General features: G+C 50.1%; 1 protein-coding gene across 2 annotated transcripts in view; it reads left to right on the plus strand.

The window, feature by feature from the left end:
- LOC138303500 (double-stranded RNA-specific adenosine deaminase-like) overlaps positions 1-18,360 on the plus strand; it is a 105,604-nt gene that overhangs the window by 24,788 nt on the left and 62,456 nt on the right. For both annotated transcript variants that reach the window (XM_069242681.1, XM_069242682.1), the window contains exon 4: positions 4,142-4,275. In XM_069242681.1, coding sequence (XP_069098782.1) covers positions 4,142-4,275 — 134 coding nt within the window. The remainder of the gene's footprint in view (positions 1-4,141; positions 4,276-18,360) is intronic.

Below are 18,360 nucleotides of genomic sequence, written 5' to 3' on the forward strand. Positions count from 1 at the left end.
CCCTAATAATCCCTGGTGCCTAGTAGGCTTTCTGCCCCGACCCCGAAAGCCTGGGCAAGGGCTATTTCCCCCATCTGTTATTGCCCCCATGGTCATTCCACGGAAGTGGTTAAGAAAATCGGTACGATTTTAGGATCTTCTGAAATTATATATAACGGCTAATTGCTTTTGTCCCCAAAGGAAGTTTGTCTCCGAGCAGTAGTCCCACATGTGACAGTGCTGTCCCTCCCAGTCCTGTCGTTTTGATCAGAGGTACAATAAATATTGGTTCTGAGTTGGAGCAGTTCAAATCGATCCATGAAGAGAGATTTTTCAAGCCCCTCAAAGCCTTTGAGCATTAGGCACAGAGTATTAAAGATAACCCTCTGCATGCTAACTCTTGCTTGGAAATCGTGGACACGTTGTTCTACCCCCCATCCCCCGGCCCACTCCCGTCTGACAACAATATTTTGGGTTGTCTGCAGAGCTGTTAATGAGGTAGCAGGAGGCCTTCATAAAGTAAACTTTAATAGTCTGTTTTTGACACAACCATTGCGGAGACCACATGGGAATGGAATGCTAATGCTTTGAGGAAAGAAAGGAAACAAAATTCTCAGCATCTTGAGTTGAAGAAAGTAGGAGGATGAGACTCTTTGTACCCTCCTTCAGTGGTGCCAGAGTTTTTTTGTACCCTCCTTTAGTGATGCCAGAGGGTCTTTGTACCCTCCTTTAGTGATGCCAGGGGGTCTTTGTACCCTCCTTTAGTGATGCCAGGGGGTCTTTGTACCCTCCTTCAGTGGTACCAGAGGCTCTCTGTACCCTCCCCCAGTGGTGCCAGAGGCTCTCTGTACCCTCCCCCAGTGGTGCCAGAAGTTATTTCTACCCTCCCTGTGGTGTCAGAGGTTATTTCTACCCTCCCATACTGATGCCAGAGGTTCTTTATACCCTCTTCCATTGGTGGCAGAGGCTGTTTGTACCTTTTTCCAGTGTTGCCGAAGGGTTTTTGCACCCTCCCCCAGTGGTGCCAGAGGTTCTTTCTACCCTTCTCCAGTGGTGCTAGAGGTTCCTTCTACCCTCCTCTACTGATGACAGAGGTTCTTTGTACCCTCCTCTACTGATGACAGAGGTTCTTTGTACCCTCTTCCAGTGGTGCCAAAAGGTCTTTGCATGGGTCCCAGAGGATCTTTGTGTCCTGTTCTAGAGCTGCCATATGATCGTTATAGCCTTCCAGCAAAGTTTCAGATTATTTGTACCCTCCCTCAGGGGAGGAGGGGTGTCTCACCCAGAGGTTATTTTCCTCCTCCTTGCAGTGGTGCCACAGGATGTTTGTGCTCACCCCAAGGGGTTCCATAGGCTCTGGGAATCCTCCCCGAGGGATGCCACGTAATCGTTGTACCCTCCCCGAGGGGTGCCACGTAATCATTGTACCCTCCCCAAGGGGTGCCACGTAATCGTTGTACCCTCCCCGAGGGGTGCCACATAATCTTTCTACCCTCCCTGAGGGGTGCCACTTGATCTTTGTACCCTCCCCGCGGGGTGCCACATAATCTTTGTACCCTCCCCAAGGGGTGCCACATGATCTTTGTACCCTCCCTGAGAGGTGCCACATGACCTTTGTACGCTCCCTGAGAGGTGCCACATGACCTTTGTACGCTCCCTGAGAGGTGCCACATGATCTTTGTACCCTCCTTGAGGGGTGTCACATGATCTTTGTACCCTCCCTGAGAGGTGCCACATGATCTTTGTACCCTCCCTGAGGGGTGCCACTTGATCTTTGTACCCTCCCCGCGGGGTGCCACATAATCTTTGTACCCTCCCCAAGGGGTGCCACATGATCTTTGTACCCTCCCTGAGAGGTGCCACATGATCTTTGTACCCTCCCTGAGAGGTGCCACATGACCTTTGTACGCTCCCTGAGAGGTGGCACATGATCTTTGTACCCTCCTTGAGGGGTGTCACATGATCTTTGTACCCTCCTTGAGAGGTGCCACATGACCTTTGTACGCTCCCTGAGAGGTGCCACATGATCTTTGGACCCTCCTTGAGGGGTGCCACATGATCTTTGGACCCTCCTTGAGGGGTGCCACATGATCTTTGGACCCTCCTTGAGGGGTGTCACATGATCTTTGGACCCTCCTTGAGGGGTGTCACATGATCTTTGGACCCTCCTTGAGGGGTGTCACATGATCTTTGGACCCTCCTTGAGGGGTGTCACATGATCTGTGTACCCTCCTTGAGGGGTGTCACATGATCTTTGGACCCTCCTTGAGGGGTGCCACATAAGTTTTGGACCCTCCTTGAGGGGTGCCACATGATCTTTGTACCCTCCTTGAGGGGTGCCACATAAGTTTTGGACCCTCCTTGAGGGGTGTCACATGATCTTTGGACCCTCCCTGAGAGGTGCCACATGATCTTTGGACCCTCCTTGAGGGGTGTCACATGATCTTTGGACCCTCCCTGAGAGGTGCCACATGATCTTTGGACCCTCCTTGAGGGGTGCCACATGATCTTTGGACCCTCCTTGAGGGGTGTCACATGATCTTTGGACCCTCCTTGAGGGGTGCCACATGATCTTTGGACCCTCCTTGAGGGGTGTCACATGATCTTTGGACCCTCCTTGAGGGGTGTCACATGATCTTTGGACCCTCCTTGAGGGGTGCCACATAAGTTTTGGACCCTCCTTGAGGGGTGCCACATGATCTTTGGACCCTCCTTGAGAGGTGTCACATGATCTTTGGACCCTCCTTGAGGGGTGCCACATGATCTTTGGACCCTCCTTGAGGGGTGCCACATGATCTTTGGACCCTCCTTGAGGGGTGCCACATGATCTTTGGACCCTCCTTGAGGGGTGCCACATGATCTTTGGACCCTCCTTGAGGGGTGCCACATGATCTTTGGACCCTCCTTGAGGGGTGCCACATGATCTTTGGACCCTCCTTGAGGGGTGTCACATGATCTTTGGACCCTCCTTGAGGGGTGCCACATGATCTTTGGACCCTCCTTGAGGGGTGTCACATGATCTTTGGACCCTCCTTGAGGGGTGTCACATGATCTTTGGACCCTCCTTGAGGGGTGTCACATGATCTTTGGACCCTCCTTGAGGGGTGCCACATGATCTTTGGACCCTCCTTGAGGGGTGCCACATAAGTTTTGGACCCTCCTTGAGGGGTGCCACATGATCTTTGGACCCTCCTTGAGGGGTGTCACATGATCTTTGGACCCTCCTTGAGGGGTGCCACATGATCTTTGGACCCTCCTTGAGGGGTGCCACATGATCTTTGGACCCTCCTTGAGGGGTGCCACATGATCTTTGTACCCTCCTTGAGGGGTGTCACATGATCTTTGGACCCTCCTTGAGGGGTGCCACATAAGTTTTGGACCCTCCTTGAGGGGTGCCACATAAGTTTTGTACCCTCCTTGAGGGGTGCCACATAAGTTTTGGACCCTCCTTGAGGGGTGTCACATGATCTTTGTACCCTCCTTGAGGGGTGTCACATGATCTTTGTACCCTCCTTGAGGGGTGTCACATGATCTTTGGACCCTCCTTGAGAGGTGTCACATGATCTTTGGACCCTCCTTGAGGGGTGTCACATGATCTTTGGACCCTCCTTGAGGGGTGCCACATAAGTTTTGGACCCTCCATTCCTCCTTTTACATTAGCAGCCCAGAGTGTCTCCCTTGCAATTTCCCATTTTGATTATTTCAACAAAAGAGGATCATACTACAAAATAAGAAGATGAGGTAGTTACAAGGCACATTTTGCAGAGAACGCGTTATAAATTACTATTTTAGAGCTTGCGTAACATAGGAGAATGTCTGTAACTCTTTTTATTTATGCTGTCCAGTGTTGAAAACACTTTTTTCTTTTTGTTTTCTTTGTGTTTTATTGATCTCTTGCTCTTGTCTCCATTATTTTGTTTGGGGGACACTGGGAGGGGACGTTTCAGGCTCAGTAGTGATGGGATCAGCCGCCTGCACTTAAGATGCTCCTGGGTATCTTGCCACTTGTTCTCTAAAGCAGTTTCTGAGGTCTGGTCTACATAGCTCTGGAAGACCGATCCAATGTTGGTGAACCACCGCTGCACACTGGAACAGTGCGTGTCTGTTTCTAAGCCCATCATTCAATTTATGTCTGATTACCTGCACTTTGTTATTTCCACAGCTGCTGCCGTCATCCTCGAGTTCCCTTCTTCCTGTAAAGAATCCAATCAGCGTTCTAATGGAGCTTGCACAGAAGAGGGGGGAAGCCTGCAAAGTTCAGTTAGTGTCGCATGACGGCCCTCTTCACAATCACCAGTATGTGCTGTTGTGGTACCTTTTTGATGTCCAGTACTGCACTAATGCTCATTTCTTGTTGTGTTCTTTAGTATTGTATTGCCAAAACATACTTCATAATTTCTATTTTTAGTGTGTGTGTGAGAGACACGAAGTTGTCAATCCAGGGCTTGATTTATTGCTTTAAACATTGCAGGTTTTCTAGTAGCCGCTTCCGGGCATACCTTTTGGACGGGTGCGAGCAAAGATGTTGGTTTTAATTGGCCATATTCGTGTATACTTCAATGATACTATTACTGCCGTTTTGACCTGGCAAAATAAACCTTTAACTACACCTAAGCCTGCCGTTCTAGTACTTGTAAGTCGCCCCTAAGGTAGGCCCTCGTGCATATTTGATGTTTTGCATGTCTTGACAGTGTAAAACCTTCAAACTCATTTATCAATGTGGAAAGGCTGGCCTCCCATACACTTAACACTAGTTTACCTTATTACATTTAATAAGTACAACATTTTGTTTGGGAACTACTAAGAGAAATAATTATTCAAATCTATTGTAATGTAAAATCCTCTTCAATGGTAAAGTCAGATTTTCTAATCACTATGTCGCAGTATCTGCGGCTTTGGCATAGTTCTAGAAGGTTTGCTTTCCCACCCACTACTCAATGTTCAATTAAAATAGTTATTACTTTTGGGTTACTAAAAAAATACCTCTGAAGGGCTCATGGGCCTAGTAGTAACTGTAAGAAACCTAGGGGGTCATTCCAACCCTGGCGGTTGGTGTTAAAGCGGCGGCTAACCAGCCAACAGGCTGGCGGTAAAAAAAATGGAATTCTGACCCTGGCGGAAACCGCCAACAGAGACCGCCACTTCAACACACCGCCCGCCACGGCGGGACAAACAAACAGCGCGGCGGTCACCAGCAACAGACAGGCGGGAGTCAGTGTACCCCCCACCCTATCACAACCCACCAATCCGCCAGCTTTTCCGGGGCGGTAGCCCCGCTGATAAAAACACGGCGGAAACAGCCATTTCAAACGGAAAACGCTCACCTCCATACACCCCACAAGGAATCTGGACAGCATGGAACCCGAACTCCACATCCTCCCAGCGATTGTCTTCCTGCTCCTCTACCAGGAGCACGAACGCCGGCGCAGAAGACTACGGTGAGTACTGCACCTACGACACAGGGGAGGGGGAGGCAAAAAATTACGGGGACACAGATACGCGACACACCCACCCCCCCCTCACCCACTACAACACACACATCAATGCATAGCAACAACTCAGAGTTACACCCCCAAACCCCCGGAAGAATGCAAATACAAAAGGAAATGATTCGAAACATTGGAATATATTGTATCACTGGCTTAAAAATATATCACACATCTAAAACCTTTATATACATTAATTTTAAAGTCCGATAATCGTAGCAGGCATTGTCCGTGGACCACTGGGCCCAAATCACATGGGCAAAGCCCACACAGGATACCTGACTCCAACGGAGAGAACACTGCAGGGGCATCAGATAGGAAAACTACAGGCACCTCAGGGGGAAGGGAAGGGGGGGGGGGCACCTCAGCCAGATGAGTCCACGACGCCAGATCCATGAGGGTCCTCCATGGCCAATGTGCCATCCTGGGGAGTGCAAAGCCACAGTCTCTCAAGTCTCTACAGTGGGTGGGTTGCCCACTGTACCATCCTGGGGAGTGCAAAGCCACAGTCTCTCAAGTCTCTACAGTGGGTGGCTTGCCCACTGGACCATCCTGGGGAGTGCAAAGCCACAGTCTCTCAAGTCTCTACAGTGGGTGGCTTGCCCACTGGACCATCCTGGGGAGTGCAAAGCCACAGTCTCTCAAGTGGATAACAGTCTCCACTGGTTCTGGATGGGGACTGGTGCCCAGAGTGCTTCGTGCAGCCCTGCCCGACACAGATGCGGGCCTGCCCCTTCTGCCAATGGGCCAGCGGTGCTTGAGACGGCGGTGCCCTGTTCAGCGGTGCTTGAGACGGCGGTGCCCTGTTCAGCGGTGCTTGAGAGGAAGGGCCCAGTGCAGCGGTGCTTGGGATGAAGGGCCCTGTTCAGCGGTGCTTGAGAGGAAGGGCCCAGTGCAGCGGTGCTTGAGACGTCGGTGCCCTGTTCAGCGGTGCTTGAGACGGCGGTGCCCTGTTCAGCGGTGCTTGAGACGGCGGTGCCCTGTTCAGCGGTGCTTGAGACGGCGGTGCCCAGTTCAGCGGTGCTTGAGATGGCGGTGCCCTGTTCAGCGGTGCTTGAGAGGAAGGGCCCAGTGCAGCAGTGCTTGAGATGAAGGGCCCTGTTCAGCTGTGCTTGAGACGGCGGTGCCCTGTTCAGCGGTGCTTGAGAGGAAGGGCCCTGTTCAGCGGTGCTTGAGATGAAGGGCCCTGTTCAGCGGTGCATCGGATGAGTGTCCAGGTCAGCGGATCCGGCCATGGCATGGAGGTCATTCGCCACCTGACCTGTGGCTGGTGGTGCCTTCCTGCCCACCTGGGATGGGGCTTGCGGGGCCCTCCTGGGCTGCAGTACCGGGCCTGTGGGTGTCCTCCTGCCCACCTGGGATGGGGCTGGCGGGGCCCTCCTGGGCTGCAGTACCGGCCCTGTGGGTGTCCTCCTGCCCACCTGGTATGGGGCTGGCGGGGCCCTCCTGGCCAGCTGGCCTGCTGGCGGACTTGTCGGGCGTGCTGCCCTTCCCACACTTCCCTGTTCGCCTGTGGCCCTTCCCCACCTTTGGCGGTGTGCCAGGTGGCACCAGACTTCCTGCCGGAGCCATGGTAGGAATTTTGGTCCTGGTGTCTTGGGCCTCTCGCGCCGGGCACTGGCAATCTTCGGATGCTATACCGGGGTGGGCTGGCCGTGCCTTGGCTCCTTACAGAACTGGCTGCCCTTGAGGGTGGGGGACTCCACAGTCCATGGCAAACTGTCTTTACAGGTCCCGCTTTTGTGGTGGCTGAGGTGCTGACTGGAGTCCTATGAGATGGACGGGGTGGGGGAGTTGTAGGAAAGAGGTCAAGTTTGGAAAGGAAAAGCAATTTAGTAAGAGAGGGACGGGTAGGTGTAGTGGGTATGGGAGTGGAGGAAGAGGTTGTGGTTGTAGGAGTTTTCAGTCTGGTGTCTTTGGGTGCAGGTGCTTGGGCTGGATGCTGTCGTGAGGTGGATGGCTGTTGGGTGGGTGGCTGCCTGCGTTTGTGTAGCTTGGAAGAGGGGGTCACAGACACAGTGGGAGAGGACACAGGGGACGTGTAAATGGTAGTGAGGGTGGTGACTGCACGTGTGCGGGGTGTTCTGGTGGGTGTGGTGGTGATGGACGTAGTGGCTGAAGATGTTGTGCATGCAGGTGTGAGTGGAGACGTCACAGGGAGGGAGGAGGGAGACGAGGAGGAGGGGGAGGCAGTGGGTGTTGGTATGTCTGCATGTGGATGTTGCTTGTGTGAATGCTTGTGTGGTGCTTATGTCTGGATGATCTTCCCTTGGGTGTTGAGATGTGTGCAGGCTGGTCTGATGGTGTGTCTGGGATAGGCAGAGGTACAGGGGATTGGGTATGGGTGGAGGAAGTTGGAGGGGGGAGGCTTGAGACAGGGACAATTGTTGCCGTCAGTGCTGAGGCCAGAGTGTTGAACGATCTCTGATGGGCAGCCTGACCAGAATGAATGCCCTCCAGGTATGCATTACTCTGGTGCACCTCCCTTTCTACACCCTGGATGGCATTCAAAAGGGTAGACTGCCCAACAATGATCGTCCTCAGGAGGTCAATGACCTCCTCACTGAGGGCAGCAGGGGTGACTGGGGCAGGGCCTGAGGTGCCTGGGGCGAAGGAGATGCCCACCTTCCTGGGTGAGCGGGCATGGGGCAAACGCTGAGGGGCTGCTGGGAGGGCGGTGCTGGTGCGCTGGGTGGCAGCTGTACCTGTTGTTGCGGGGGGCACTGATGTTGCCGCCACCACAAGGGAGCTCCCTTCAGAGGACGAGTCGCTGTCACTAATGTCCACACGAGTCCCTCCCCGCTGTGGAGGTCCCCTCGCCCTCCGTCCCACTGGTGTATTCGGACTCCGTTGCATGGCCCTCCAGGGCCATGTGGGATGCAGCTCCCTCGTGCTCCGATGCCACTTCTCCTCCTCCTGATGATGCTAATGCACACATGAACAGGAAGACCACAAAAAAAGGGGGGGGGAGAAATAAAGACATGTTCAGTGCATGCATTGGCGACACCGTTGGCGGAGAGGACAGACACAGAAGCCTCCTGCACTACTCCGCGCACTTGGGGTCGACTACGCAATCCGTGGGACATGGCCTACAAGCCTATGGACGACAACTGCACACATAGATGACACAGGGCCATGGATACCTGTACTTGGCACCCTACAGAGGTGGGGGGCGGGGGCACAGGGCCATGCCTTACGGAGGGGCCAAGCCTACAGAAATCGCCCTGGCCTAGGTATACCCACAGCCCTCCTCCTCCACCCAGACACCTCCACTGCACGCAAAGTCACCAGGATTGGAGTGTACTCACCCCCTTGTGTCTGCTGTGATGTCCTCATGCGCCCATCCAAATCGGGCTAGGCCACCGCCAGGATTCGGGACATCAGGTGGGTCAAAGTACGACTGGCACCCCTCCCACGTTGGGAGGCCATCCCCAGCTGAGCCTCCGCCGTCTTCCTGCTCCAGCGTCGGATGTCCTCCCATCTCTTCCGGCAGTGGGTGCCCCGTCTGTTGTGGACCCCCAGGGTCTGGACGTCCTTGGCGATGGCACGCCAAATATCGATTTTCTGGTGGGCGTTGACCTATGTGACATGTACAGGGAGAGAAGTATAATCATCACCTTCTGCATGCTCCATGTGAGTGGCCCCCCATCCCCATCCTTGCCATGTGGCACATGCTCTCATCTGTCGTTTGATGCATGCCTCAATCGCTCCCCTCCCCACCATCTTTCATCCACCCCACTCAACACAGGCATTGCCCACAAAGCACGGTCCCAGTGTACTTACCTGTTGGTCTGGAGGACCGTAGAGTAGCTCATACTGGGGGAGGACCCCATCCACAAGTTTCTCCAACTCCTCCGCAGTGAAGGCAGGGGCCCTTTCCCCAGTCGCATGAGCCATTGTCTCTTCCAGACCGAGGTCACAGCAGCACTTGTAGTGTAGGTCCTCTCCTGTGGAAGATAAGGTATCGAGTGATTAAGCAGATAGAAAATGGCGGTCACGCCCGCGGCGGTGCGTACATCGTCATTGGCTCCTGAAACCCATAGGGTTCAATGTTAACCAATGCTGCTTTGCCCCGCGGTCTTCGACCGCCTACCGCCACGGTGTGCCACGCCAGCGCATTGACCTTGCATCCCATTGTCTCACTTCACAGGTCAGGCAGCCGCCATTTCAAGGGCCCACATGGCTTAATTTCTACTGTGTCACACATACCTAGGCCTTGCATCGACACTCATACAAGCCATACAATGCATTGGGAATTGTGTTATGTGCAAGCTGTGGGAACGTACCTGTGGGTTGATTGACTCTGTGCTCATTGTTGTCCTTCATAGTCACCGTCCGCTGGGACATGCGAGGAGATGGAGGAATCTTCCCGTGTACAGACCGCTGGTGGACCTGTCGACAATGGAGGAAAGACGTGTCATACTGACATACAGGCTTGACCGAGCCACTATACAGGAACTGTGTGCCCAGCTGGAGGCAGACCTGATGTCACCCATCCGCCAACCCACAGGGATCCCCCCTCTATTGCAGGTGCTGTCAGTACTCCATTTCTTTGCAAGTGGGTCTTTTCAAACAACAGTGGCCATATCATCAGGGATGTCTCAGCCTATGTTTTCCAAGGTGTTGTCCAGAGTGTTGTCTGACCTGCTCAAACACATGCAGAGCTACATCGTGTTCCCTGAGGTGGGGGATTTGCCTACAGTGAAGGGTGATTTCTATGCCCTTGGACATATTCCCAACATCATTGGTGCCATTTATGGGACACATGTTGCTTTGGTCCCCCCCAGCAGGAGTGAACAGGTGTACAGGAACCGGAAGAGTTATCATTCCATGAATGAACAGATGGTCTGTTTGGCTGACCAGTACATCTCCCATGTTAATGCCAAGTTCCCGGGGTCAGTGCATGACGCGTACATCATGCGGAATAGCAGCATCCCTTACATGATGGGTCAACTCCAGAGGCACCGTGTGTGGCTAATTGGTGACTCTGGTTACCCCAACCTGTCCTGGCTACTGACCCCAGTGAGGAATCCCAGGACAAGGGCAGAGGAACGGTACAATGAGGCACATGGCCGTACTAGGAGGGTGATCGAGCGGACCTTCGGCCTCCTGAAGGCCAGGTTCAGGTGCCTCCATATGACAGGTGGATCCCTAATGTACTCACCAAAGAAGGTGTGCCAGATCATCGTGGACTGCTGTATGCTTCACAACCTGGCTTTGCGACGCCAGGTGCCTTTTCTGCAGGAGGATGGTCCAGATGGTGGTGTTGTAGCAGCTGTGGAGAGTGAAGAGGAGGAAGGCGAAGAGGACGACATAGAGAACAGGAACACAGTAATACAGCAGTATTTCCAATGACACAGAGGTAAGAATCCACACCGGCATATTACATTTACTTAAAGACTGCTACCTCTCTACTGTCTGACCTTTTCCCCCAGTGTATGGTAACTGTGTTGTGACTTTCCCTTCCGATTTCAGAGATGTGGGCCCCACTGCGTGACATCTGCTTTTTTTCCCCATGGACTACAGCTGTGTGACAGTGGTATGTTGGCATCACAATGTAAATAAACATTTTGGCACGGTCATGTCTAATACATTTGTTCAAAATCACAGCCAGACTCCAGATTGTTTTGTGAAATAAGTGTGTTTATTAGAGTGCTCTAAATTGGTGGGTGGTTGCAAATCGGTGAGGGGTGATGGTGGAGGATTGTCCATGGCAGAGTCCAGACTATCAGTATCACAGGTGCATTGTCCAAATGCCTGTGGAAAGTGGAGCAGGGGCAGTTTAAGGTTGGACAGGGTGTCAATGTGGGACAGTGGGATGACAATCAGGGAGGTATCCTTTCCTGGCGGGGGTCTTGGCATCTTACTCTGTCTTCTTCCTGGATCTCAGGGCCCGCTTGCGGGGTGGTTCTCCTTCTGCAGGGGGTGGGGGTTCTGGTGGCCTGTTGGTCTTTTGTCAGGGCCTCCTGTCCACTAGCGCCGGTGGAGGTGGTAGGCAGTTCTTGGTCCATGCTAGTGACAGGGGCCCTTTGTGGTGCCACAGTGTCCCGCAATGTGGTGACTACCTGATTCAGAGCCACTACGATGGTGCCCATGGCGGAACTGATGTTTCTTAGTTCCTCCCTGAACCCCATATACTGTTCCTCCTGCAGAAGCTGGATCTCCTGAAACCTGGCCAGGACCGTCGCCATCGTCTCCTGGGAGTGGTGGTAGGCTCCCATGATGGAGGAGAGGGCCTCGTGGAGAATGGGTTCCCTGGGCTGTCCCCCCCCCCCTGTCGCACAGCAGCCCTCCCAGTTCCCCTGTTTCCCTGGGCCTCTGTCCCCTGGACTGTGTGCCCACTACCACTGCCCCCAGGTCCCTGTTGTTGTTGGGGTGGTGGGTTAGCCTGGGTGCCCTGTAGTGGTGGACACACCGCTGATTGACATGTCCTGGGGACAGAGGTATGGGCCCGCTGGGTGGGTGCTGTGCTGGTGTTCCCAGAGGGGGGAAGGTCTGCTGTGGCCTGTGGCTGTCTGAGGGGAACCGACTGTCCCGAGGTCCCCGATGGGCCGGGCTGGTCATCTAGATCCAGGTCGACAGAGGTGCTGTCATCACTGTGGGCCTCTTCTGGGGGTGGAGTGAACATTTGTGGACCCTCCTGCGCGGTGACCTGGTGTTCGGGTCCTGCAGGGGTATAAAAGTATGGTTATTGCTTCTGTGTGTGCCATAGCGTGCAATGGGTGGGTGCCCGTGTACCCCAGTGCTGGCATTCCCTTGTGGGGGCTGTTGTGACGGTGGTTTGGGGGGGGGGATGGGTATGTGCAGTGGGCAGGCTTTGGTGATGGGTGTCCATGCTTTGTGGACGCATGCAGGGCTTGGTGTTGGGATGGGTGGGTTGTGAGGGTGAGACATTTGCAAGGAGTAGGTGTGATGGGGGTGGGGGTGAGGGTGGGGGTATGAGTTGGCATGCTGGTGGGGTGGGGGGGATGAAGTAGTGAAGATGAGACTTACCAGAGTCCATTCCTCCAGATACTCCTGCGAGGCCCTCAGGATGCAGGATCGCCAAGACCTGCTCCTCCCATGTTGTAAATTCTGGGGGAGGAGGTGGGGGTCCGCCGCCAGTCCGCTGCACCGCGATGTTGCGCCTGGATACCATGGAACACACCTTCCCCCGTAGGTCGTTCCACCGCTTCCTGATGTCGTCCTGATTTCTTGGGTGCTGTCCCACAGCGTTGACCCTGTCCACTATTCTGCTCCATAGCTCCATCTTCCTGGCAATGGTGGTGTGCTGCACCTGTGTCCCGAAGAGCTGTGGCTCTACCCGTACAATTTCCTCCACCATGACCCTGAGTTCAGCCTCCGAAAACCTGGGGTGTCTTTGCGATGCCATGGGGTGGTGTGGGTGATGTGTGGGGTGGATTGTGTGGTGCTAAGTGTGGTGATGTGTATTGTTGTGTTGTGTGAAGTGCGTGCTAATATTGCTGGGTGACAGTGAATTGGGCGTCTGGGTGCTCGGATCTCTTTTCTCTGTGCGTGTTCACGAATCTCTAGGAGTGGGGTTTTGTGGGTGATGTGGGTGTGTGTTTTATAATGTATTGGGTGTGTGGGAGTGTTGTTTGTATGTGTATCAGGTGTGTGTATTTTGAATTGTCCAATGTGGCTGTGTTTTGTATATGTGTGTGTATTTTAAGCGCAGCGGTGTGTACCGCCAATGGAATACCGCGGTTGAAAGACCGCCGTGTGGATTCGTGGGTCGTGATGGCATGTGCGTATTTCTGTTGGCGTGACGGTGGAGGTTTGGTCATCGCCAGTTTCTCGCTGACCTTTGGTGTGGCGGACTTTTGTGGATGTCTGTATTTTGGCGGTTTGCCTGTTATGGGTCAGAATGACCGTGGCGGTTTACCGCGGTGGTGTTATGGCGGTCTTCTGCACGGCGGTAAGCGCCTTTTACCGCCGAGGTTGGAATGACCCCCCTAGTTTGTTATTCACAGTGCACCGCACTAAGAAGAATGAACACTTCTAGGTAAAAGTATTTATCACTACAAGGACAATCTCGTTCTCAGTACATCTGAACAGAGCAGGAAGGCTCACCGTAAATAACGAGAATAAAATTATAATTGTATTTGTATAGTGCTTTCTACCCCTGAGGAGGCTTCTAAACGCTTTTTGGCGAGTAGCACGCTACTCCTGAACCCAAAAGGATTAGCGGTGGATCAGTATAGGGAAGTAAGAGTACAGGAACAGCATAGGGAGGTATGAGTTAATATGAGTGGAGGACATGTGAGTCTGTTACCTGGCTTGAGTAGAATAATGGAGGGACAGAGGAGGGAAGAATCCAGAAGTGTTAATTGGGAGGTCATAGTAGTAAGATGAGGCTTGATATGAGTAAGAGAGGTGTAGAAAGGGATTAGGGGGATCATAGTAGTAAAGTGGAGCTTGGGATGAGTCAAAGGAGAGGTGAATGAGGGAGCATTTAGTATGGTTGTTTTGGAGATCATAGTGAACTGAGATTTGGGGTGAGCCAGGAGGAGCGGAGGAGGGAAGAGTCTAGTTAGGGTTGTTTTGGAGATAGTTGTAGGATGGGTTTGGGATGAGTCAGAGGGTAGAGGATAGATTGATAGAGATGTCGGTGATGGGGAGACAGAGTAAAGCTTTTGAGAGAGAGTTATGTTTTGTTTTTCCTCTTGTACAGTAGGACTAAAGTAATATATAGATATATGATTACATACTAGGGGAATATATGTCTAAGTAATATAATCTATTGAGATTTAAGTTTATCATATAACACAGACCTTGAAGAGCTGCAGTAATTGAAGCTAATTTATTGGTGTATTTTTATAACATTATTTTATCTTTCCTCAATATTTAAAATATAAAATACTTGTAGATAAATAATTACTGTGACAGATAAAATAAAAAGAACTTATACAGAAACTATGCAATGACCTATGAACGTGTTAAGCGTAGAACAATATACACACACATATATATTATGTCTATATGTATAAATATATACATAAATACACATGCATATATACATTTAACTGTAAGTAAAATATACATTTGTTAAAACAGGTCTAAAGAGTATCTATATATTTTAAGATAAAATAGTTATACCTATTTATAAAAATAAGAAATACACATATCTAGATATATACATGTAATCAAACTATACATGTTTACATACACAGGGATATGCAGTTCATTGCTGTTTGAGTATGGTGGTTATGTAGGAAAGAGCCAACTCTTGCCTAGATTTCTGAAGAGAAGATAGTTATCCATGGATCTTATATTTGGGGGTAATGAATTCCATAGTTTGGCCGCTTGAGCAGAGAAAGATGTACCACCTATTGTCTTTTTTTTGTATGGTGGTGTTTTGAGGTGGAGTACCAATTCTGAGCAGAAGTTTCTTTGTTGAATGTATTTGGTGATTCTGGTCCTGATGAAAAGTGGTCCTGTTTCATGTATTGTTTTGTGGGTGATACAAAGCAGCTTGAAAGTAGATCTTCTTGCAAACAGTGACCAATGTAGGGCCCTCAAGGCAGCGGAGATGTAGGCTTGTGGCTTTACATGTAGGAGTAGTCTGGCAGCTGAGTTCTGAATGAGTTGTAGTTTAGTCATAGTAGATGGAAATGATCCATGATAGAAGCAGTTGGCATAATCCAGTTTAGATAGTACAAGAGAGATAGTAGCCTCCACCTTGTGTGGAATTCTGGGGTGGGTTAAGATGGGTCGTAGAGTCTTCAAGGTGATGAAGCTTGATCTTGTTAATTTGTCCACTTGAGCGTTCATTGTTAACTTGGAGTCCATGGTAATTCCAAGGTTTTTAACTTCCTTGGAGACTTGAGGAGATGGTCCGAGATCGTCAGGCGAGGCTCACAGTGGGTCATAATTTTGCCAGTCGCCAGATGTGAGTATTTCTGTTTTCGAAACATTCAGTTTGAGATGGCTTCCTGTCATCCACTGATCAACGGCTCTGAGGCAACTGAAGATTTGTGAGTTTGCAGTGTCTTTCGGGCAATCCAGTTTAAGGAGTATTTGTGTGTCATCTGCATAGTTGTAGCATGTGAGTTAAAATTCATTGATCATTGCCGGCAATAACATCATGTAGATGTTGAAATGCATTGGTGAAATGATTGAGCCTTGAGGGACCCCTCGTTTTGTGTATTAGGGTTTGAACGAGAAAGGTGGAGTATGGATGACCTTTGTTCTGTTTTGAAGGTAGGGAGTGATCAGTCACGAGCAGTCCCCTCTATGCCGGCTTTGCAGAGTCTTTGTATTAGGGTGTCATGGTCAGCTGTGTCAAAGGTAGCTGAGAGATTCAGAAGAAGTAGTGCAGCAACTCCGCTGCGATCTGTTGTGTTTTTGAGATCACCCCAGATGGAGATGAAGGCATATTCACTGCCTACTCTGGGGCGAAGTCCAGTCTGGTAGTCTGGAAGTATGGAGCTATTTTCAATAAATTGTGACCGCAGGGCGACAGCTGCCGTATCAGTTTGCCCAGGAATGGTCCATTTGCAATTGTTCTGTAGTTGGTGGGGTCATGCGGTCCAGATTTGTTTTCTTTATTAATGGGCGTATGTATGCCTTTTAAAGGTCTTCAGGAAACATTCCCGTTGTTAAAGAATTATTGATGATTCTTCTTATTGATGTGGCAGCAGAAGTAGATCAAAATAAATGTCTTGAAGATGTGTGGTGGAGAAGGGTCAGAAGGGCAGTTCCTCCCATGCATTTAGGTTATTTCGATATTCATTGAGAATTTTATAAAATTCTTTATTTGCAGGTATAGCATTTTGAATAGTACCTTTTTTGTAGCTTTTTTGATTGAATGATATTGTGCTAAGTTTGCATAGATGAAGTTTGTCTTGAATGTTGTTTGTTTTGAGCCAGGTTTGTTGTAGCCTTCTGATTTGTTGTTTTGTCTTGTTCAGTTCTGTATTCCTCTAAGGTGCTTGCTTTCTTTTATCCTGCTTTGTTTTTCTGAGTGGTATTAGGATATTGAAAGCTTCTGTAGCCACTTGTAAACTTTTTGTACAGAATTCATTGTGCCTTTATCTGTGTTTGCTATTAGTTGTGTTTCTAAGTAAGGTGGTCTTGGGTGTGTTGATTTGTGGTGTTTTATGTTGGAAAAGTACCAAATGGTAGTCTGACCATGTGACGGGTGTGATGTTTTGTAAAAACGAAATCTACGATGCATCCAGCGATGTGTGCAGGAATGTGTACAATCTGATGTAGATTCTGTGTGAGTAGGCCAGTGGTGATAGCTTTTGAATGGGACATACTGGATTTGTCAAACCAAATGTTTAGGACCCTAAGAATGCATAGGTTGGAGTATAGTGTTACAAGGTTTGAAACGGTGTCTAGAAATGTGTATGGGAATGTTGAATTGCTGGGTGGTGGGGTGTAAAGGAGGAGAAAGTTACAGGAGGAAGTTATGTAGAGTTGCATCTGGTGAGGAGGGCCTCACAACCTTGTATGGTGGTGTTGTCTGTTTTGCTGAGATTTATTGCTTGTTTGAATAGAACAGCTAGTCCACCTCCCCTTTTGTCTATACAGGTTTGTGTGATGGTTTGATAGGCTGGAGGAACAGCCTCATGCAACATTAGGGACGTGTCATCGTCAAGCCATGTTTCAGTTATGAAGAGTAAGTCAGGTTTTGTCAGTGAGTAGGTCGTAGATGCGGTGCTTGTTTTTAGAGAGTGATCAAGCATTTATGAGTAGGCAGTTTAGAGAATGTGTTTTGGTGGAAGCGTGAGCAGTGAGCAGAATATTTTGAACTTGTAGCAGGTGTGTCATCAGTGCTGATAACTGTATAAGGGTTACAATAGTGTTGTTTTTTAGGTCAAGCATAAGCATACAGCCTCTTGTATACTTTTAAGAATACTTCTTCTGTGGGCTTACAGCTATTTAATTTATTAGCTTAAGTGCCATTTAAAACTCCTTGCTTGTTAGTTGTCAGTCATGCCTCTTTGTCCCTCCTTCTTGTGTTTGGGAGCAGGGACCAGCTACTGTATAATTACGCTTTGTCCTGTTTATCTGGTCTGTAGGGGGCATTTTTTTAACTTTGTTTCCTGCTAGTGTTCAGAGAAGCTTCCCTTTTCATTTGCTAAGCATTCTTGCTCGCAGTTTACCAAGCTGTAAACAAGGCTATAAATCAGGCTATCTTGCTCATGTTTGATCTTCCTGAAGCCGAGTGTGCCTGCCCGCAGTCCCTGGTGGTGGGAAGGAGGCCCGCTTGTTCTTTTTGTCTCCGCTCCTGAACGCAATCACTTACTTCCCTCTCTGCTCTCCTTTGTGCGCTTGCTTGTTTTCTTTGATGTGGACTTTAGTACAGATCAGCATTTGAAGTGTTGCCATTGTGTCATTTTATTTGTTCCCATACGTATTTTATGTAGGAACTGGGAGAGATGAAACTGAGACTCACACTGGGATCCCTGGTCCCAAAGTCGGCAGTCCTGTACCTTACGCCACACCCTCTCAGACCCTACCCTGTTGAGCTTTTACAACGTTTATACACTAAATATGCCGACTTGAATGGCAGTAGGCATGTATCAGTTCTGTGCAGCCACATGGATTTGCTGTGGTAATATGAGGTCATAATTTGGTAGTTATTTGTTATGCGAAAATCGCTACTGATAGTTATTTGTTATACGAAATTGCTACTGTTAAGATTTGTAATTATTATTGGCCCAATTTAAGATGGCGGCCACATGTCATGCGCGATGACATCATTAACGTCATGCGAGGCCGTCTTCTTTTCACCAATTATTGCTTGTTTTATTTAGTTTCTGCCCACGTTTTCTAAATGTGGGCTTTCCTTCCTGTGGCGTTCACTTAATCCGAAGATAATTTAATTGGTACAGATTGGCATTTATAATTTTGTTTCAGTTCATTTTCCTTACGATTCACCAAT

Source organism: Pleurodeles waltl, chromosome 7 (genome assembly GCF_031143425.1).
Source record: "Pleurodeles waltl isolate 20211129_DDA chromosome 7, aPleWal1.hap1.20221129, whole genome shotgun sequence".
In the NCBI taxonomy this organism is placed as follows: Eukaryota; Metazoa; Chordata; class Amphibia; order Caudata; family Salamandridae; genus Pleurodeles; species Pleurodeles waltl.